General features: G+C 45.8%; 1 protein-coding gene across 4 annotated transcripts in view; it reads left to right on the top strand.

Moving 5' to 3' along the window:
* mapkap1 (MAPK associated protein 1) overlaps positions 1 to 7,187 on the top strand; it is a 142,963-nt gene extending 135,776 nt beyond the window's left edge. For 3 of the 4 annotated variants that reach the window (XM_031802453.1, XM_031802454.1, XM_031802455.1), the window contains 2 exons: positions 1,120 to 1,217; positions 4,995 to 7,183. In XM_031802453.1, the coding sequence (XP_031658313.1) occupies positions 1,120 to 1,217; positions 4,995 to 5,108 (212 nt within the window). In that variant the 3' untranslated portion in view covers positions 5,109 to 7,183. Of the gene's footprint in view, positions 1 to 1,119; positions 1,218 to 4,994 lie in introns of all 4 variants that reach the window. The other variant, XM_031802452.1, reaches the window with a different exon arrangement.
* Positions 7,188 to 22,083: the final 14,896 nt, after the last annotated feature.

Raw genomic sequence — 22,083 nt, 5'->3', positions numbered from 1 at the left:
CTATAATATAAAGGTCTAGGCCCTGTCTCTTACTATAATATAAAGGTCTAGGCCCTGTCTCTTACTATAATATAAAGGTCTAGGCCCTGTCTCTTGACTATAATATAAAGGTCTAGGCCCTGTCTCTTACTATAATATAAAGGTCTAGGCCCTGTCTCTTACTATAATATAAAGGTCTAGGCCCTGTCTCTTACTATAATATAAAGGTCTAGGCCCTGTCTCTTGACTATAATATAAAGGTCTAGGCCCTGTCTCTTACTATAATATAAATGTCTAGGCCCTGTCTCTTACTATAATATAAAGGTCTAGGCCCTGTCTCTTACTATAATATAAAGGTCTAGGCCCTGTCTCTTACTATAATATAAAGGTCTAGGCCCTGTCTCTTACTATAATATAAAGGTCTAGGCCCTGTCTCTTACTATAATATAAAGGTCTAGGCCCTGTCTCTTACTATAATATAAAGGTCTAGGCCCTGTCTCTTACTATAATATAAAGGTCTAGGCCCTGTCTCTTACTATAATATAAAGGTCTAGGCCCTGTCTCTTGACTATAATATAAAGGTCTAGGCCCTGTCTCTTACTATAATATAAAGGTCTAGGCCCTGTCTCTTACTATAATATAAAGGTCTAGGCCCTGTCTCTTACTATAATATAAAGGTCTAGGCCCTGTCTCTTACTATAATATAAAGGTCTAGGCCCTGTCTCTTGACTATAATATAAAGGTCTATGCCCTGTCTCTTACTATAATATAAAGGTCTAGGCCCTGTCTCTTACTATAATGTAAAGGTCTAGGCCCTGTCTCTTGACTATAATATAAAGGTCTAGGCCCTGTCTCTTACTATAATGTAAAGGTCTAGGCCCTGTCTCTTACTATAATATAAAGGTCTAGGCCCTGTCTCTTACTATAATATAAAGGTCTAGGCCCTGTCTCTTACTATAATATAAAGGTCTAGGCCCTGTCTCTTACTATAATATAAAGGTCTAGGCCCTGTCTCTTACTATAATATAAAGGTGAGCCTTATCCCAACTGTGGGGACAAGGATTTTACAGTCTCTTGGTTTGTGTAAATTCCTTGTTTTACTGTCTTGTATTTAATGTCCTCTTCCTCCTTGTGTTGCAGGTCATGCAATATTCAAGCTCACATACCTCAGTAACCACGACTACAAGCCCTTGTACTTTGAGTGTGATGCTGCTACTGTCAATGAGATCGTGCTTAAGGTGAGTAATAGGGAGGGTCCATGTGCCTTTTGCCTCCATATCACATGGAAATATGTTGTTTTAGCAACCACTTCCTCTACTTTACAAAGTCAGGTCTGCAGGGTACAAGTCACTATTGACAGATATTGACGGTTCGACTATATTATTATGCAGTCTCCCACATATACCCGTAGGGCGAAAAAACCTAATTGTATGCGCACTCAGAGATGCAAATATGAAATATCCTATTAAAAATGTAGATTAAGGCCGTGAGGCATTTTTACCACATCGGCGTATGATAATTCAACTGTAACCATTAAAATACAGAAGATAATGATACTCTCTTTAATTAGCATTAATGATGATTCATTTACTTTTAAGGACCTTTCTGTAATAAGTCTTGAAATTGGGGCATGGGAAAGCATCTCCTGAAGGCCAGGTGAGACGAATGTTGAAGGCCAGGGAAGGTGAGGTGAATGTTGAAGGCCAGGTGAGGTGAATGTCGAAGGGCAGGTGAGGTGAAGGTTAAAAGCCAGGGCAGGTGCGGTGAATATTGAAGGCCAGGGAAGGTGAGGTGAATGTTGAAGGCCAGGGCAGGTGAATGTTGAAGGCCAGGGCAGGTGAATGTTGAAGGCCAGGGCAGGTGGGGTGAATGTTGAAGGCCAGGGAAGGTGAGGTGAATGTTGAAGGCCAGGTGAGGTGAATGTTGAAGGCCAGGTGAGGTGAATGTTGAAGGCCAGGGCAGGTGAGGTGAATGTTGAAGGCCAGGGCAGGTGAGGTGAATGTTGAAGGCCAGGGCAGGTGAGGTGAAGGTTAAAGGCCAGGGCAGGTGCGGTGAATATTGAAGGCCAGGGAAGGTGAGGTGAATGTTGAAGGCCGGGTGAGGTGAATGTCGAAGGCCAGGGCAGGTGAGGTGAATGTTGAAGGGCAGTTGAGGTGAAGGTTGAAGGCCAGGTGAGGTGAAGGTTGAAGGCCAGGGCAGGTGAGGTGAAGGTTGAAGGCCAGGGCAGGTGAGGTGAAGGTTGAAGGCCAGGGCAGGTGAGGTGAAGGTTGAAGTCCAGGGCAGGTGAGGTGAATGTTGAAGGCCAGGGCAGGTGAGGTGAATGTTGAAGGCCAGGGCAGGTGAGGTGAATGTTGAAGGCCAGGGCAGGTGAGGTGAATGTTGAAGGCCAGGGCAGGTGAGGTGAAGGTTGAAGGCCAGGGCAGGTGAGGTGAAGGTTGAAGGCCAGGGCAGGTGAGGTGAAGTTTGAAGGGCAGGTAGGGTGAAGGTTGAAGGCCAGGGCAGGTGGGGTGAATGTTGAGGGCCAGGGCAGGTGGGGTGAATGTTGAAGGGCAGGGCAGGTGAGGTGAATGTTGAAGGGCAGGGCAGGTGAGGTGAATGTTGAAGGTGAGGTAAAGGTTGAAGGCCAGGGCAGGTGGGGTGAATGTTGAAGGCCAGGGCGGGTGAGGTGAATGTTGAAGGCCAGGGCAGGTGAGGTGAATGTTGAAGGCCAGGGAAAGTGAGGTGAAGGTTGAAGGCCAGGTGAGGTGAAGGTTGAAGGCCAGGGCAGGTGAGGTGAAGCTTGAAGGGCAGTTGAGGTGAAGGTTGAAGGCCAGGGCAGGTGAGGTGAAGGTTGAAGGCCAGGGCAGGTGAGGTGAAGGTTGAAGGGCAGGTGAGGTGAAGGTTGAAGGCCAGGGCAGGTGAGGTGAAGGTTGAAGGCCAGGGCAGGTGGGGTGAATGTTGAAGGCCAGGGCAGGTGAGGTGAATGTTGAAGGCCAGGGCAGGTGAGGTGAATGTTGAAGGCCAGGGCAGGTGGGGTGAAGGTTGAAGGCCAGGTGAGGTGAAGGTTGAAGGCCAGGGCAGGTGAGGTGAAGGTTGAAGGGCAGTTGAGGTGAAGGTTGAAGGCCAGGGCAGGTGAGGTGAAGGCCAGGGCAGGTGAGGTGAAGGTTGAAGGCCAGGGCAGGTGAGGTGAAGTTTGAAGGGCAGGTAGGGTGAAGGTTGAAGGCCAGGGCAGGTGGGGTGAATGTTGAAGGCCAGGGCAGGTGGGGTGAATGTTGAAGGGCAGGGCAGGTGAGGTGAATGTTGAAGGGCAGGGCAGGTGAGGTGAATGTTGAAGGTGAGGTAAAGGTTGAAGGCCAGGGCAGATGGGGTGAATGTTGAAGGCCAGGGCGGGTGAGGTGAATGTTGAAGGCCAGGGCAGGTGAGGTGAATGTTGAAGGCCAGGGCAGGTGAGGTGAATGTTGAAGGCCAGGGCAGGTGAGGTGAAGGTTGAAGGCCAGGGCAGGTGAGGTGAAGGTTGAAGGCCAGGGCAGGTGAGGTGAAGTTTGAAGGGCAGGTGGGGTGAATGTTGAAGGCCAGGGCAGGTGGGGTGAATGTTGAAGGCCAGGGCAGGTGTGGTGAATGTTGAAGGGCAGGGCAGGTGAGGTGAATGTTGAAGGGCAGGGCAGGTGAGGTGAATGTTGAAGGTGAGGTAAAGGTTGAAGGCCAGGGCAGGTGGGGTGAATGTTGAAGGCCAGGGCAGGTGAGGTGAATGTTGAAGGCCAGGGCAGGTGAGGTGAATGTTGAAGGCCAGGGCAGGTGAGGTGAATGTTGAAGGCCAGGGCAGGTGGGGTGAAGGTTGCAGGCCAGAGAAGTTAGTGTGAAATTGCAGGTAATTGCGAGGACTCTAGTCCCCTACTCTCAGGGGACAGGGCTTTAAGTAGCGTGTCATCGCCGTGGCTCGGTGGAGGCATGTCAACCGGGTTTGGCAGTTGTGACCCATGAGTGTCCTTATCCTGATGATTCCATCTTGAAATCTCAGTGGGCCCGGAGTTGTCCCCTGGGACAACTCCTGAGCGTGACCACACATTGCAGGGAATAATGCTTTCATTACTACAAGTCAATGTGGCTTAGGGGGGTCGAAAAAGAAGGGCAATATATTTATAAATATATTTATACCTCCGTATAAAGCAGATGAGAGGACATTAGAAACAAACATGTTACTTTAAAAAATAAAATAAATAGTTACGATATATTTCCAGCAACAATATTTCTCTTGAGTATTTGAATGTTCATCTGATCCAAACTCATACCTCTCATCTGTCTCGTTTGAGTGGGCGCCCTCACTTCCCGTCATCATAAAAGCTGTAGTCTCACACACACACACACACACATCACAGCTGTGCCCTTGAGGCACATTATAACCAAACACCAGACCATATAAAAATAAAAAACCTGAGTGTGAATGTTTTGGTCAAAGCACAGGGTTTCCATGTGAATGCCAAGGATTTTACTAGCCATGAAATTATTGACAGCATGTTTATGCCTTTACCCATAAAACAGCATGGATGAGGAGGATCCCACAGGGCGTGGTAATTCCGCCTTTAAAACTCGTTTTTTGAAGTATCCCTTCTCTCTTTAAGGCCAAAGGCTTAACTTTTTATATCTCAGGTCTAGGCATTAAACCTCCGTTAAAATTATCAACGTTATCATCACCTCCGCTGTCCCTGCTCTTAAGTCTGCCTTTTATGAGCCGTCCATGTTTCTCCTTAAAGTAGCATGTGTTCCCATTTAGTGACATCTACTGGATGTAACGAGACATGAGTGTGTCATTCTGACTGTCTTTCATCTGGTTTCCCATGCCCCTTGAAAAAGCAATTATGTCCTGCCATTGGATTTTCTAATAGTTTTATTAATTGTGACTAGTTGAAATTTCAACACCAACTATGTTTTTTTTCTGTGTCACAAATAACCAGTTATACTATGTAGCGTAGTATACGTATGTTTCTACATATTTTGATCGAAACACTTCCCAAAATCCCTTGTTTTATCATTCTCAGGTGAACTACATCCTGGAGTCTCGGGCCAGCACGTCGCGGGCGGACTACTTTGCCCAGAAGCAGCGTAAACTGAGTCGGCGCACCAGTTTCAGCTTCCAGAAGGAGAAGAAGTAGAGGGGAGACCCTGGAGCCACTGTCTAGACCCTGGAGCCACTGTCTAGACCCTGGGACCACTTTCTAGACCCTGGAGCCACTGTCTAGACCCTGGAGCCACTGTCTAGACCCTGGAGCCACTGTCTAGACCCTGGGACCACTTTCTAGACCCTGGAGCCACTGTCTAGACCCTGGGACCACTTTCTAGACCCTGGAGCCACTGTCTAGACCCTGGAGCCACTGTCTAGACCCTGGAGCCACTGTTTAGACCCTGGAGCCACTGTCTAGACCCTGGAGCCACTGTCTAGACCCTGGAGCCACTGTCTAGACCCTGGAGCCACTGTCTAGACCCTGGAGCCACTGTCTAGACCCTGGAGCCACTGTTTAGACCCTGGAGCCACTGTCTAGACCCTGGAGCCACTGTCTAGACCCTGGAGCCACTGTCTAGACCCTGGAGCCACTGTCTAGACCCTGGAGCCACTGTCTAGACCCTGGAGCCACTGTCTAGACCCTGGAGCCACTGTCTGGACCCTGGAGCCACTGTCTGGACCCTGGAACCACTGTCTGGATCCTGGAACCACTGTCTGGATCCTGGAACCACTGTCTAGACCCTGGAATCACTGTCTGGACCCTGGAGCCACTGTCTAGACCCTGGAGCCACTGTCTAGACCCTGGAGCCACTGTCTGGACCCTGGGACCACTGTCTAGACCCTGGAGCCACTGTCTAGACCCTGGAGCCACTGTCTAGACCCTGGAGCCACTGTCTAGACCCTGGAGCCACTGTCTAGACCCTGGAGCCACTGTCTAGACCCTGGAGCCACTGTCTAGACCCTGGAGCCACTGACTTCACTCTCACAGCAGAGGGCCAAGGGAGAGAGTGAAGAGTGTCACAGTCAGAGATATAATAAGAGTGAGAGATGATGAGAAATAAAAAGAGAGGGAGATCGAGGCCGCAGGAAGATGTTTTTTCGTTCTCTGCTCATACAGTAAAGGCCTAGTTCACTAATTTTGAAAAATATATATTTTATTTAGATTCATCAGGGGGTGCTGTAGCACCCTCGACACCCTTACTTCTCGCAGCTATGAGGGAGATGCGTCTTGATCCTAGATAATTAAAGAGCTGCCTCCTAAACTCCAATGTCTTCACAAAAGGGTCTCCACTCGCTAGCCATATCAGATCTAAAGTTCCCTGCCTGACCTTTGTCCTTTTAGGAATGCTTAGACATGAACAAGGGTTTGTAGTCCTATTCTGAAGGAGATGAAGGAATGCAACTCTCCCCCCCCTGTTATTGTCAATCCCATGAACTCAGGATGGATCAGAGGACCACGGTGTTGCTTTAACACCAGTGTCAATCAACGAAACCTTGTTCCATCCACTGCCGCCTACAAATCAATTCTACATTTGAGAGTTGAATGCATATACCGATGGCTCGAGTGAAAAGCGAAGCCATCAGGACAATGAAAATACTAAATCCCTCGCTTCTGCTCTTCTCTACGTATGAAGATGTAAACTTAATCAGTCTTATGTTGTACATTGGTATGTAAAGGGAACATCCTTACATTTTTATTTGTATATAGATAATGATTACATTCAGGGGTTTAATTAAATTATATGATGAAACCTGCTTTGGCCATAGTACATTCAGTGCCTGAAACCTTTAAAATAGTGGCTCACTACCAATCAATGCCAGTTCTGCTGAGGTGCTGTGAGGGTTTTTAAAAAACACAAGCAAGACGAGTACATAAGGAAGGCATTTTCCATACTTTCGAGTCTGACAGAAAACTCTCAAAACGACTTATTGTGAATAAAGGTAGCAAGGGGATAAGGAAGGGGTACGACCTGACAGATTTTTATGATTTCAAACAAAACAAACAAAATAAATGTAATTATTACCTGTACTTTTTACTGTGATCTATACAATTATTTTTTTCTTCATTGTATCTATGGACTGTAAAATAATGAATGAAGCACTGTCTGTTGAACAGATCATGTTTGTTCAGACTGTCCCGATGGGAGGCACATAAGGAATGTATTACTTTTTACAGCATTTTGTTGATGTTGTTAATACAATGACATTATATAAATTCTGCTCATATGTTGTTGCCTTTTGTCGTCTTTCTCTCCTCTTTTTTAAACGCGTTTCTTAGTGTCATCTACAACAGAACAGCTTGAAGTGCCTCTGAGATACGTTCAGAAGACACAAAGCAGCGCAACGTCTGCTGATAGAAGTGTATAGCAGAGCTTTCCACTCATTCTAAATTCAAACGCAATACAACTTGAATGATCCACGAGGCACAATTCGGGCATGTAGTGTAAACATCAGATCTCACCGGTGCAGAAAGGAGACTTCCCACCATACACTGCAGTTGTTGTGTGGCAAGCTGTCTTCTCAACATATTCAGTCCCAACCTCCCATCGTAAAGCAAACCACAAATCTGTCCCTTTTTCTGGGAGGCTTATGTGGAGGACGGAGCCAGGTGTGGTGTCGGGCTTCTCCCTCCTCCTCTCGGCATGGCGTATAAGTGATGTTTAATGAATGGGACTCCTGGGGGCTCTAACACAAACCGGCTTGTCAGTTTCCAGACCTGGAAATATGGGGGACGAAGCTGATGACTCAGTGGCTCCTGAAGTGGCTGCAACAGTAAATCTGTCCCCCGTCCCTCCCCAACCTCCACCGAGGTTAAACTCCCAATGTTGATGAAGTTGCAATTTGTCCAGCTCAGAATATCTTGTAGTTTATGTGTTGCTTATTGTACTAGTGTTAGGCCTATCTTGTCCTTTCTCATTAATACATTTTGTGGACAGGCAGATCCTTGATTAACTTACCCGAGTAGTCCAAATATTGATCTTATAAAGCCACAAGTCTAGATATCTAGTCATTTCTAAATCTTCTACATATGTGTATATGAAATTTTTTACAGATTGTGGCTTTAACAACATATTTGTAGTTAAATTGCATGAGGGTTGCAAACATTTTTCCTTTCAAAATAAATTGACCATAGCTTTGTAGGGTCACTTTGCTTCAAGTTGCTCCTCATGCGCCTGACAGGAAAATAATGATAGCGGTTGCTGTTTATATAATGTTGTTTATTGTTTGGTTTAAGATGGCTATGTGACTGTCAGACCCCTGGGGGTCACAGCTGATGCGCCCGGCCAGGATCACAGGAGGTCAACACAGTCTATCTCTCGCTATCCCTACCAGACCTGGGTTCAAGTAGAATGATGACATTTTACTTTTGAGCTTTTGATTGAGCCTGTCTTGTAGTGCAAGATGGGTAGGGTTTGCACTTTTGGGACTATTCCATTGGCAAGAGCAATCTGAAAAAGTTTCTGAAATGAAAACACATTTCTAAAAAGGTCTGAACTGGCTCTTTACACGGAATAAATACAATTTACCAGATATGGAGAAGGTATTTGAAATACTAGTTATTGTACATACCGTGTCATTTGCTGTTGCTATCAGACAGTAGAATTATTGGTTTGCTTTTAATTTGACCATGAATACAAAATACAGTTGGTGTCATTTATGAAAAACACATTTCTGGCGACCTGTGACCTATATAGGTGTGTGTGTGTTTTTCTCGTGTGGACCAGGAGCAGTGGCTAACATTTCACCTGAGGCGGTTTTCGGGTGGTGCCCAGTCCCACAAATCCTCCATGTCACTCTGATCAACTCTCTCTCTCCAGGAAGTGACTCTTATGCCAGAGGGCAACCAAATATTCCACAGAGCACCAAATTGCCATCACACCACCCTGTGCTGTGTCAACGGGCAATGTATTAAGCAGCGTGACAAAAACGGCTATGTCCATTTTAGTTTTGGAGTCAGATGGGTAATGCTGTATCGTTGTCATGGTGAGCAAATCCACTTTGCACAACACTACTGGTTATGGAAAGAAAACAATGTTCAGGGGATCCAACGTTTTGACACAGGAAGGGAAATACGTCAAAATACAGCAGTTAGCTGGTAACAGATATTTACTGTAAATCTATATTAGCTGGTAACAGATATTTACTGTAAATCTATATTAGCTGGTAACAGATATTTACTGTAAATCTATATTAGCTGGTCATCTATATTAACTGGTAATCTATATTAACTGGTAATCTATATTAACTGGTAATCTCTATTAACTGGTAATCTCTAACTAAATCTATATTAACTGGTAATCTCTAACTAAATCTATATTAACTGGTAATCTCTAACTAAATCTATATTAACTGGTAATCTATATTAACTGTAAATCTATATTAACTGTAAATCTATATTAACTGTAAATCTATATTAACTGGTTAACTGTAAATCTATATTAACTGTAAATCTATATTAACTGGTTAACTGGTAATCTATATTAACTGTAAATCTATATTAACTGTAAATCTATATTAACTGGTTAACTGGTAATCTATATTAACTGTAAATCTATATTAACTGTAAATCTATATTAACTGGTTAACTGGTAATCTATATTAACTGTAAATCTATATTAACTGTAAATCTATATTAACTGTAAATCTATATTAACTGTAAATCTATATTAACTGGTTAACTGGTAATCTATATGAACTGTAAATCTATATTAACTGGTTAACTGGTAATTTACACTACTGGTCAAAAGTTTTAGAACACCTACTCATTCAAAGGTTTTTCTTTATTTGTACTATTGTCTACATTGTAGAATAATAGTGAAGACATCACAACTATGAAATAACATATATGGAATCAGAGGGAAGCCACTCCACAGTAAAAGGCACATGACAGCCCGCTTGGAGTTTGCCAAGAGGCACCTATAGACTCTCAGTCCATGAGAAACAAGATTCTCTGGTCTGATGAAAGCAACATTGAACGATTTGGCCTGAATGCCAAGTGTCACTGCTGGAGGAAACCTGGCACCATCACTACGGTGAAGCATGGTAGTGGCAGCATCATGCTGTGGGGATGTTTTTCAGCGGCAGGGACTGGGAGGCATGTCAGGATCGAGGCGGAGATTAATGGCGCAAAGTACAGAGAGATCCTTGATGAAAACCTGCTCCAGAGTGCTCAAGACCTCAGACTCGGGTGAAGGTTCACCTTCCAACAGGACAACGACCCTAAGCACACAGCCAAGACAACACAGGAGTGGCTCTGAATGTCCTTGAGTGTCCCAGCCAGAGCCCGGACTTGAACCCGATCGAACATCTCTGGAGAGACCTGAAAATAGCTGTGCAGCAATGCTCCCCATTCAACCTGACAGAGCTTGAGAGTATTTGCCGGCAAGAATGGGAGAAACTCCCCAAATACAGGTGTGCAAGGCTTGCAGCGTCATACCCAAAAACTATCGAGGCTGTAATCGCTGCCAAAGGTGCTTCAACAAACTACTGAGTAAAATGTCTGAATACTTATGTAAATGTGATATTTCAGTATTTAAAAAAATATATATATATATTTGTATAAAAACAAGTTTTTGCTTTGCCATTGTGTGTATGGGGTCTGAATACTTTCCAAATGCACCATATATTAGATGGTAGTGTATAGTTACTGGTAATGTATATTTACTGGTACATCTAGATTATGAATCAATATAGATTACCAGTTATCTACATTTACTGGTAATCTATATTAACTGGTAATCGTACATGTGAGCTAGAAAGGTGGGGGGGATTGAGATTCTACAGCATGTCTGCATAGAGCTTTATCACAGGTCTGTACTGTCAGACCTAATGCAATAACAGAACAAGGGTGGCACCAGTTCACACACAGGTCAGCACAGTAGATCCATTTCAAATGGATCCCTAACCTTAACCCACTAGAGTCATGTTGTTCACCCCTATTAGGGACATGATCACAATACGATAACGTTATTGTCCATTTGCAGAGAAATGTATTCATCTGAGGTCAGCATACAAATATACACAACCCAGTATGCTACGCAATGCAAATAATACCGTAAAGTGAGCACACACATTCACATGTAGTCCCTGATGGCAATCTGTCTGGACATGTAATAGGCTTGACCCTAAACAGATCACTACTACTATCCTCACCCAGGAGAACAAACAGAATTCCTTGGTACTGTCAGTGTGAGGCTGGTAAGGTTCAGTGTGAGGTTCGGTGTTCGGCTGGTAAGGTTCAGTGTGAGGTTGGTAATGTTCGGTGTTCGGCTGGTAAGGTTCAGTGTGAGGTTCGGTGTTCGGCTGGTAAGGTTCAGTGTGAGGTTCGGTGTTCGGCTGGTAAGGTTCAGTGTGAGGTTCGGTGTTCGGCTGGTAAGGTTCAGTGTGAGGTTGGTAATGTTCGGTGTTCGGCTGGTAAGGTTCAGTGTGAGGCTGGTAAGGTTCAGTGTGAGGTTGGTAAGGTTCAGTGTGAGGCTGGCTAGGTTCAGTGTGAGGTTGGTAAGGGTCAGTGTGAGGTTGGTAAGGTTCAGTGTGAGGTTGGTAAGGTTCAGTGTGAGGTTGGTAAGGTTCAGTGTGAGGCTGGTAAGGTTCAGTGTGAGGTTGGTAAGGTTCAGTGTGAGGTTGGTAAGGTTCAGTGTGATGTTGGTAAGGTTCAGTGTGATGTTGGTAAGGTTCAGTGTGAGATTGGTAAGGTTCAGTGTGAGGTTGGCTAGGTTCCGTGTGAGGTTGGTAAGGTTCAGTGTGAGGTTGGTAAGGGTCAGTGTGAGGTTGGTAAGGTTCGGTGTGATGTTGGTAAGGTTCAGTGTGAGGTTGGTAATGTTCGGTGTTCGGCTGGTAAGGTTCAGTGTGAGGTTGGTAAGGTTCAGTGTGAGGTTGGTAAGGTTCAGTGTGAGGTTGGTAAGGTTCAGTGTGATGTTGGTAAGGTTCAGTGTGAGGTTGGTAAGGTTCAGTGTGAGGTTGGTAAGGTTCAGTGTGATGTTGGTAAGGTTCGGTGTGAGGTTGGTAAGGTTCAGTGTGAGGTTGGTAAGGTTCAGTGTGAGGTTGGTAAGGTTCGCTGTGAGGTTGGCTAGGTTCAGTGTGAGGTTGGTAAGGTTCAGTGTGAGGTTGGTAAGGTTCAGTGTGAGGTTGGTAAGGTTCAGTGTGAGGTTGGTAAGGTTCAGTGTGAGGTTGGTAAGGTTCAGTGTGAGGTTGGTAAGGTTCAGTGTGAGGTTGGTAAGGTTCAGTGTGAGGTTGGTAAGGTTCAGTGTGAGGTTGGTAAGGTTCAGTGTGAGGTTCATTGGGCAGCAGTGCAGTGGAATGGAGTGTTAATACATGAAATACCTGCAGAGGAGGAGGGAAAGAGAGGAGAATAGGTATTTTGCCTCCTCTGCTGGGCTTTATCCACATCCCTGTCATCTCTGTAGTTGTATGAATTAACCGGTTAAACTGCAAAAATCACAAAATAAAAGCTTTGATGTGGATTATCATTTGCGAATGTTTAAGGGAGCGCAGAATTTTGTCACTGTGAGGTGATTATTATTGGCAGACAGTTTAGTCCACGTGGGTTGTCATCTCTTCTGGTCGTTGGACTGCTCCCATAATAACAGAAAGTGTTCCATCATACCACAATGATATGATACAATATGATGAAATGTGATGTTTTATTTAATACAGCTTAACATTGGTTTGGATGTGAACCCTTTGGATGAGTTAAGTACTTATGTTCTATTGTAAGACAGATGCAGAACACAGTTGAAAATATCCCTGAAATGTCCTCAGACATATACAGTAATGCACAATGACAACTCATCTAGAAAAAGGACCGTTTTTCTCTCATCCCAGTGTAACACAAAAATATTCTGTCTCCTGTTCTTAGGTTCTCAGCATCTCTTGTTCTCAGATTCTCTTGTTCTCTTTTTCTCAGATTCTCTTGTTCTCAGATTATCTTGTTCTCTTGTCCTCAGTTTCTCTTGTTCTCAGATTCTCTTGTTCTCAGATTCTCTTGTTCTCTTGTCCTCAGATTCTCTTGTTCTCTTGTTCTCAGATTATCTTGTTCTCTTGTCCTCAGTTTCTCTTGTTCTCAGATTCTCTTGTTCTCAGATTCTCTTGTTCTCAGATTCTCTTGTACTCAGATTCTCTTGTTCTCTTGTCCTCAGATTCTCTTGTCCTCAGATTCTCTTGTTCTCTTGTCCTCAGATTCTCTTGTCCTCAGATTCTCTTGTTCTCAGATTCTCTTGTTCTCTTGTTCTCAGGTTCTGTCTGTTGTCTTATCATTGCTAACATCTCTCGTCACCTCTGGCAAACCAGCTCTGTCATAGCAAACACACTGTTCACACACTCATTCTAAGCTACCACGTACACTCTCCAGGCCATGTCAGTTAGGTTTTGGTACACATTCTCAGTGCCACAATGTCAGTTCAGCTTTAACACAGGATTGTACTTGGTACTATGTCAGTTTCGTACATTCACACTATATTGTCAGCGTCACTATTAATTACCATGTAGACATTCCAAAATGGGGAGCCACCTTTGATGGCGAGCCACCATTGATGAATAGTGAGTGCCAAATCATTATTCACTTGTTGCGAATCAAGAGACATTCACAGTGAATTCCAGAAATGTGGCTCCATTCGTAATGTTCCAAAGCCCCACTTCCTACTGAGGTCCATTTGAACTGACATTGAACTAACATTAAAAATAACATTTAAGATCTATTTTGTTGTTGCAAAATGGCAGAGCAGGTGTACAGCTTTGGGATGGGGCTGGGGAACTAAATTATAAGGAATTCTATCAGCCTGAGGTGTAGATTACATCACACATGCTGGGTTTCAAACTCGTAACACAGCTGCATGGGATTTCTATTCATGTGACTCTGTGCGTTCAATGGTAATGGTATAACGACGGGAGCCGCTTGTGGATTGGACAGCTCCAACGCAGTAACACCTTCCTCATTGCCTAAACAAAAACAATATCCTATGCCGTTGTCGGTTGCCGCAGGATACCGCTGATCTGATTGAATCTTGGCCTAATTTCTGTATCGTTGGTGGTCAATCCCTGCATCCGTAGGTCTGTCTACGAGTTTGAGTGGTTACATTTCGCTCACCCCCCAAAAAAGAGGCAGGCTGACCATTTTAATATTTTTTTGAACTGCAGATTGCCCCCTTCAAGTAGCTTCCCAGATCACAGAATGTAGCTTGCATGTTCACACGATGTCATTGTTCCATTTCAGTTGAACACTATTACAGTGATGCCCAACAGTACACTATTACAGTGATGCCCAACAGTACACTATTACAGTGATGCCCAACAGTACACTATTACAGTGATGCCCAACAGTACACTATTACAGTGATGCCCAACAGTACACTATTACAGTGATGCCCAACAGTACACTATTACAGTGATGCCCAACAGTACACTATTACAGTGATGCCCAACAGTACACTATTACAGTGATGCCCAACAGTACACTATTACAGTGATGCCCAACAGTACACTATTACAGTGATGCCCAACAGTACACTATTACAGTGATGCCCAACAGTACACTATTACAGTGATGCCCAACAGTACACTATTACAGTGATGCCCAACAGTACACTATTACTATTTACTGATCCTGTGACAATATCTTTGCTATTAAAACCAAACATTTTCTCATACTGTATCAGAGTATTGTTCATGAATAAATTCCTATGTTCACGAATAGCAAGCCTGCCATCTAGGGGATAAAAGTTCACTTTTTTCAAACTGTCCTGATGGTGCAATAGTCCTTACTTTTCTTCCAAACCAAACCGTTACACGTTAAAGATTCAGTCCGTATCACAGAAGATTCGCGTTATTAGCGCAATTAAAAGGTAATGCCCGAATGAGTCGACAGCGTTTACCGTGAATGCAGTTTCCAGGAACGCGGGAACATTGCCTTTAAATCTTCTGCATTTCAGATTTAATCTAGGCCTAAACTTCTGATTTCCACATTGTGTAGTCACCTTAGTCATCACCTCCATAACCCCTAAAGTTGAAATTGGTGGTTCTTGAGCCAAGTCACTCCGGTGGACTTTCCAACACCTCTCTAATAGCTTCAACACCCATAGAAAAACATGGTTCTTTGGCTGCCCCCATAGCAGAACCTTTTGAAGAACCCTTTTTGGTTCCTGGTAGAACCCTGTCTCCAATGGGGACAGCTGAAGAACCTTTTTTTGGTTCCAGGTAGAACCCTGTCTCTAATGGGGACAGCTGAAGAACCCTTTTTGGTTCTAGGTAGAACCCTGTCTCCAATGGGGATAGCTGAAGAACCCTTTTTGGTTCCAGGTAGAACCCTATCTCCAACGGGGACAGATGAAGAACACTTTTTGGTTCCAGGTAGAACCCTTTTTGGTTCCAGGTAGAACCCTGTCTCCAATGGGGATAGCTGAATAACCCTTTTTGGTTCCAGGTAGAACCCTGTCTCCACTGGGGACAGCTGAATAACCTTTTTTTGGTTCCAGGTAGAACCCTGTCTCCACTGGGGACAGCTGAAGAACCTTTTTTTGGTTCCAGGTAGAACCCTGTCTCCAATGGGGAAGCTGAAGAACCCTTTTTGGTTCCTGGTAGAACCCTGTCTCCAATGGGGAAGCTGAAGAACCCTTTTTAGTTCCAGGTAGAACCCTTTTTGGTTCCAGGTAGAACCCTGTCTCCAATGGGGATAGCTGAATAACCCTTTTTGGTTCCAGGTAGAACCCTGTCTCCACTGGGGACAGCTGAATAACCTTTTTTTGGTTCCAGGTAGAACCCTGTCTCCACTGGGGACAGCTGAAGAACCTTTTTTTGGTTACAGGTAGAACCCTGTCTCCACTGGGGACAGCTGAAGAACCCTTTTTGGTTCCAGGTAGAACCCTGTCTCCAATGGGGATAGCTGAATAACCCTTTTTAGTTCCAGGTAGAACCCTTTTTAGTTCCAGGTAGAACCCTTTTTGGTTCCAAGTAGAACCCTGTCTCCAATGGGGATAGCTGAATAACCCTTTTTGGTTCCAGGTAGAACCCTGTCTCCACTGGGGACAGCTGAATAACCTTTTTTTGGTTCCAGGTAGAACCCTGTCTCCACTGGGGACAGCTGAAAACCCTTTTTGGTTCCAGGTAGAACCCTGTCTCCAATGGGGATAGCTGAATAACCCTTTTTAGTTCCAGGTAGAACCCTTTTTGGTTCCAGGTAGAACCCTGTCTCCACTGGGGATAGCTGAAAAACCCTTTTTGGTTCCAGGTAGAACCCTGTTTGGTTCCAGGTAGAACCCTGTCTCCACTGGGGATAGCTGAATAACTCTTTTTGGTTCCAGGTAGAACCCTGTCTCCGCTGAGGACAGCTGAATAACCCTTTTTGGTTCCAGGTAGAACCCTGTCTCCACTGGGGACAGCTGAAGAACCCTTTTTGGTTCCAGGTAGAACCCTGTTTGGTTCCAGGTAGAACCCTGTCTCCACTGGGGATAGCTGAATAACCCTTTTTAGTTCCAGGTAGAACCCTGTTTGGTTCCAGGTCGAACCCTGTCTCCACTGGGGATAGCTGAAGAACCCTTTTTGGTTCCAGGTAGAACCCTGTCTCCACTGGGGACAGCTGAAGAACCCTTTTTGGTTCCAGGTAGAACCCTGTCTCCACTGGGGATAGCTGAAAAACCCTTTTTGGTTCCAGGTAGAACCCTGTCTCCACTGGGGACAGCTGAAGAACCCTTTTTGGTTCCAGGTAGAACCCTGTCTCCACTGGGGATAGCTGAAAAACCCTTTTTGGTTCCAGGTAGAACCCTGTTTGGTTCCAGGTAGAACCCTGTCTCCACTGGGGATAGCTGAATAACCCTTTTTAGTTCCAGGTAGAACCCTGTTTGGTTCCAGGTCGAACCCTGTCTCCACTGGGGATAGCTGAAGAACCCTTTTTGGTTCCAGGTAGAACCCTGTCTCCACTGGGGACAGCTGAAGAACCCTTTTTGGTTCCAGGTAGAACCCTGTCTCCAATGGGGATAGCTGAATAACCCTTTTTAGTTCCAGGTAGAACCCTTTTTAGTTCCAGGTAGAACCCTTTTTGGTTCCAGGTAGAACCCTGTCTCCAATGGGGATAGCTGAATAACCCTTTTTGGTTCCAGGTAGAACCCTGTCTCCACTGGGGACAGCTGAATAACCTTTTTTTGGTTCCAGGTAGAACCCTGTCTCCACTGGGGACAGCTGAAAACCCTTTTTGGTTCCAGGTAGAACCCTGTCTCCAATGGGGATAGCTGAATAACCCTTTTTAGTTCCAGGTAGAACCCTTTTTGGTTCCAGGTAGAACCCTGTCTCCACTGGGGATAGCTGAAAAACCCTTTTTGGTTCCAGGTAGAACCCTGTTTGGTTCCAGGTAGAACCCTGTCTCCACTGGGGATAGCTGAATAACTCTTTTTGGTTCCAGGTAGAACCCTGTCTCCGCTGAGGACACCTGAATAACCCTTTTTGGTTCCAGGTAGAACCCTGTCTCCACTGGGGACAGCTGAAGAACCCTTTTTGGTTCCAGGTAGAACCCTGTCTCCACTGGGGATAGCTGAATAACCCTTTTTGGTTCCAGGTAGAACCCTGTTTGGTTCCAGGTAGAACCCTGTCTCCACTGGGGATAGCTGAATAACCCTTTTTAGTTCCAGGTAGAACCCTGTTTGGTTCCAGGTCGAACCCTGTCTCCACTGGGGATAGCTGAAGAACCCTTTTTGGTTCCAGGTAGAACCCTGTCTCCACTGGGGACAGCTGAAGAACCCTTTTTGGTTCCAGGTAGAACCCTGTCTCCACTGGGGACAGCTGAAGAACCCTTTTTGGTTCCAGGTAGAACCCTGTCTCCACTGGGGACAGCTGAAGAACCCTTTTGGAACCCATTTTTCAAAGAGTGACCTGAAAGATTGCCGCAATAGACCACATGAAATCATCTCCATCACACAAAGAGTTATGGAAATGACCTGGGCTCGTTGGTGTAGATCCATGTCTAACAGCCCCTTGTCTTTGTGAAGGGCCTGAGCTGTTAATTCAAACATTGACTCGCGAGCTGCGATCCATCTGAGACGTCTGGAGGTAACCGCTTGCTGTGCTGCTCTTTGTTCCTTTATAAACATTGAAGATGGTCTCCCTGACGTATGCTTCACCCGCACCACAAGAAGAAATGAGACCCGCTTTGACCACTAGTTCTGAGGCAAGTGAAATGTCTTAGCAAGAGTGCTGCGATTGACGTTGGTGTGAGGGTGTGGATATGAGAGAGGCTTAGAATTACGATATTTCCTCTACAAAAATGTATTTACAACACAAAACATTTTTCTTCCTCAATTGAAGTGAAATGGTGTAAACAATAACAATAACATTCACCCACAAGACCCTAAAACCTCATACCTACAAACCACCCAGCTCAAACCAACCTCATACCTACATACCACCTAGCCCAGCTCAGCCTCATACCTACATATCACCTAGCCCAAACCAACCTCATACCTACATAACACCTAGCCCAGCTCAGCCTCATACCTACATATCACCTAGCCCAAACCAACCTCATACCTACATACCACCTAGCCCAGCTCAGCCTCATACCTACTTATCACCCAGCCCAAACCAACCTCATACCTACATACCACCTAGACCAAACCAACCTCATACCTACATATCACCTATCCCAAACCAACCTCATACCTACATACCAACCAACCCAAACCAACCTCATATCGATATACCACCTAGCCCAGACCAACCTCATACCTACATATCGCCCAAACCAACCTCATACCTACATACCTACATATCACCTAGCCCAAACCAACCTCATACCTACATACCACCTAGCCCAAACCAACCTCATACCTACATACCGCCCAGCCCAACCTCAAACCTACACATCACCTGGCCCAAACCAAACCTCATATCTACAGTACATAACACCCGGCCAGCCCAACCTCATACCTACATACCACCCAGCCCAAACCAACATCATACCTTCATACCACCCAGCCCAACCTCATACCTACATACCACCCAGCCCAGCCCAGCCCAAACCAACCTCATACCTTCATACCGCCCAGCCCAACCTCATACCTACATACCGCCCAGCCCAACCTCATACCTACATACCACCCAGCCCAGTCCAACCTCATACCTACATACCACCCAGCCCAGCCTCATACCTACATACCACCCAGGCCAGGCCAAGCCAAGCCAACCTCATACCTACATACCACCCAGGCCAGCCCAACCTCATACCTACATACCACCCAGCCCAGCCCAGCCCAAACTCATACCTACATACCACCCAGCCCAGCCCAACCTCATACCTACATACCACCCAGCCCAGCCCAACCTCATGCCTACATACCACCTAGCTCAAAATACATATTAGCTTTTTAACCGTTGCCCAGTATTAGATGTTGGAATGTCCCACGCTTTGTTCTACATTCAGCCCAAATCCTACATTACAAAATGTACAGAACTACTACTACTATTGGATTGAAGGGTTAAATAAAATAAAGAGTAGAAGTTGGACAAGTCATTGTCTCCTGAACTATCAACACTCTTTGATACAATGGGTTGATTCACAATAATTGGAACATTTTCCTCTCGTTGTTGCTAGGCGTTTTTTTTGTTGTTGCTCTATGACACCATCTACTGTTTGGTCATGGAGATCAAGTTAACACTGACATGTCACCATCCTGTGAAGTTCGTCAATGATTTCATCTGTAGCCTAGTAAACTGCATGCTTTCCCTGAGTCGTAGTGGGAGGACCACACACCATATCATCGCATGACTGAAGATGGTAATGGGGTTGAGACTAGGGTAACAGGGTTAAGACTAGGGTAACAGGGTTGAGACTAGGGTAACAGGGTTGAGGCTAGGGTAACAGGGTTAAGACTAGGGTAACAGGGTTGAGGCTAGGGTAACAGGGTTAAGACTAGGGTAACAGGGTTGAGACTAGGGCAACAGGGTTGAGACTAGGGCAACAGGGTTGAGACTAGGGCAACAGGGTTGAGACTAGGGTAACAGGGTTGAGACTAGGATAACAGGGTTGAGACTAGGGTAACAGGGTTGAGACTAGGGTAACAGGGTTGAAGATGATAAGGTAGATACTTTTGGTTGGTGTGTTGGTTGGCCTCTTGCTTCATGGCGTTCATCCCGAAAGTCTGGCCCACACCTCTTTCAAGATCTCTACGTGATGCGTCTTCCTGTGTGCCAAATACGCCAGCGGGAGGTCAGGGGGGGCCAGCGGGAGGTCAAGGGGGGGCCAGCAGGAAGGTCAAGTGGAGGTCAGGGGGAGGCCAGCGGGAGGTCAAGGGGGGACCAGGGGGAGTCCAAGGGGAGGTCAGGGGGAGGCCAGCGGGAGGTCAAGGGAGGACCAGGGGGAGGCCAGCGGGAGGTCAGGGGGAGGTCAAGGGGGGGACGGCCATTGGGAGGTCAGCGGGTGGTCAGGGGGAGGCCAGCGGGTGGTCAGAGAGAGGCCAGCATGAAGGTCCAGCACTTGTTACGCCTCTTGTATCCACCGTCGTTGAGCCGATCACGTCAAACCACACTGCTGTCTCATCCATGGCAATGATGTTTAATAAAAAACAAAACATGTTGAACCTTTATTTAGCTAGGCAAGTCAGTTAATAACAAGTTCTTATTTACAATGACGGCCTACCCCCGGCCAAACCCAAACCCGGACAACGCTGGGCCAATTGTGCGCCGCCCTATGTTACTCCCAATCATGGCCGGATGTGATACAGGCTGGAAATGAACCAGGGTCTGTAGTGACGCCTCAAGCACTGAGATGCAGTGCCTTAGAACAATGCACCACTCGGGAGCAGCGGTCTGTTGCTATCTTCTTTTATGGTACTGAAGTTCACTCATAAACAATTAATTTAGACCCGGCGTTTATTTGCTGAAATGTGTGCCGGTGCCCCGGCTATTAAAAGCGTCAGGCGCCTATTTGAGATCTGTGTTTTATGGTATGATGTGATTCAGTAAGCTGGGCGTTTGGTGCCAGTTCTTTCCTCATAGTAGGGCAGAGATGCCTTTTGAAATTTCCTGTGCCTTAATAATAATGGTGAATGTGATAAATATTAATACAAATGTTAAATTACATGCCTACTTTAGTTTTTGATCAGTCATGATACAGGCTTCTGTCTATGGATAGAGTTTGTTTTGCAGGCCCAGCGCCCCCTGGTGGGCGGAGTTTGTTTTGCAGGCCCAGCGCCCCCTGGTGGGCGGAGTTTGTTTCGCAGGCCCAGCGCCCCCTGGTGGGCGGAGTTTGTTTTGCAGGCCCAGCGCTCCTGGTGGGCGGAGTTTGTATTGCAGGCCCAGCGCCCCCTGGTGGGCGGAGTTTTTTTGTTTTGCAGGCCCAGCACCCCTGGTGGGCGGAGTTTGTTTTGCAGGCCCAGCGCCCCCTGGTGGGCGGAGTTTGTTTTGCAGGCCCAGTGCCCCCTGGTGGGCGGAGTTTGTTTTGCAGGCCCAGCACCCCTGGTGGGCGGAGTTTGTTTTGCAGGCCCAGTGCCCCTGGTGGGAGGAGTTTGCATATTTCAGACCATTCCATCTGGGGCACCCGAGCCATGCGAAACAACCGGCCCAGTGCCCCCTGGTGGACAGAGCTTGTTTTGCAGGCCCAGTGCCCCTGGTGGGAGGAGTTTGCATATTTCAGACCATTCCATCTGGGGCACCGAGCCATGCGAAACAACCTGCCCCTATAACAGAAAGGGGGATTCCCTGGTCAGTATATAGATCATCTTTGCTACCGCAAAAGTGTTGCTACAGCTCTCAACAACATTGCTGCCCTGAATGTAGCTGGTGCTATAGACAAAGCCCAGAGGGAGAAAGTTCAAGTAGAAACGACTTTCTATAGGATGAGCCATAATGAGTCACATGCGTTGACATGTGAATTCTTAGAGATTGGTGGGGCTTAAGAGGGTGTGAATGATGCTGAATGGGCGTAAACAAAGAAGTGCTCTCTTAGTGTGAAAATCACAGCAAAAATCTTTCCCAGCAGCATGACTTTCCCATGTTTTCTCCAACTACACCGGTTTGAATCTCTGAGTCTGTACTTTTATCAAACCTAAATATTCTAAAAATATATATATATTTTTTAACTTAAGCTCACATAGAACTATGCCGTCACATATTTAGATACTGGTGTCGCATGCTATGTTCAACAGCACAAA

The sequence above is a fragment of the Oncorhynchus kisutch genome, linkage group LG23, assembly GCF_002021735.2.
Source record: "Oncorhynchus kisutch isolate 150728-3 linkage group LG23, Okis_V2, whole genome shotgun sequence".
Classification (NCBI taxonomy): Eukaryota; Metazoa; Chordata; class Actinopteri; order Salmoniformes; family Salmonidae; genus Oncorhynchus; species Oncorhynchus kisutch.
The sequence above is the reverse complement of the archived record's forward strand: the minus strand, read 5'-3'. Positions and strand labels throughout refer to the sequence as shown.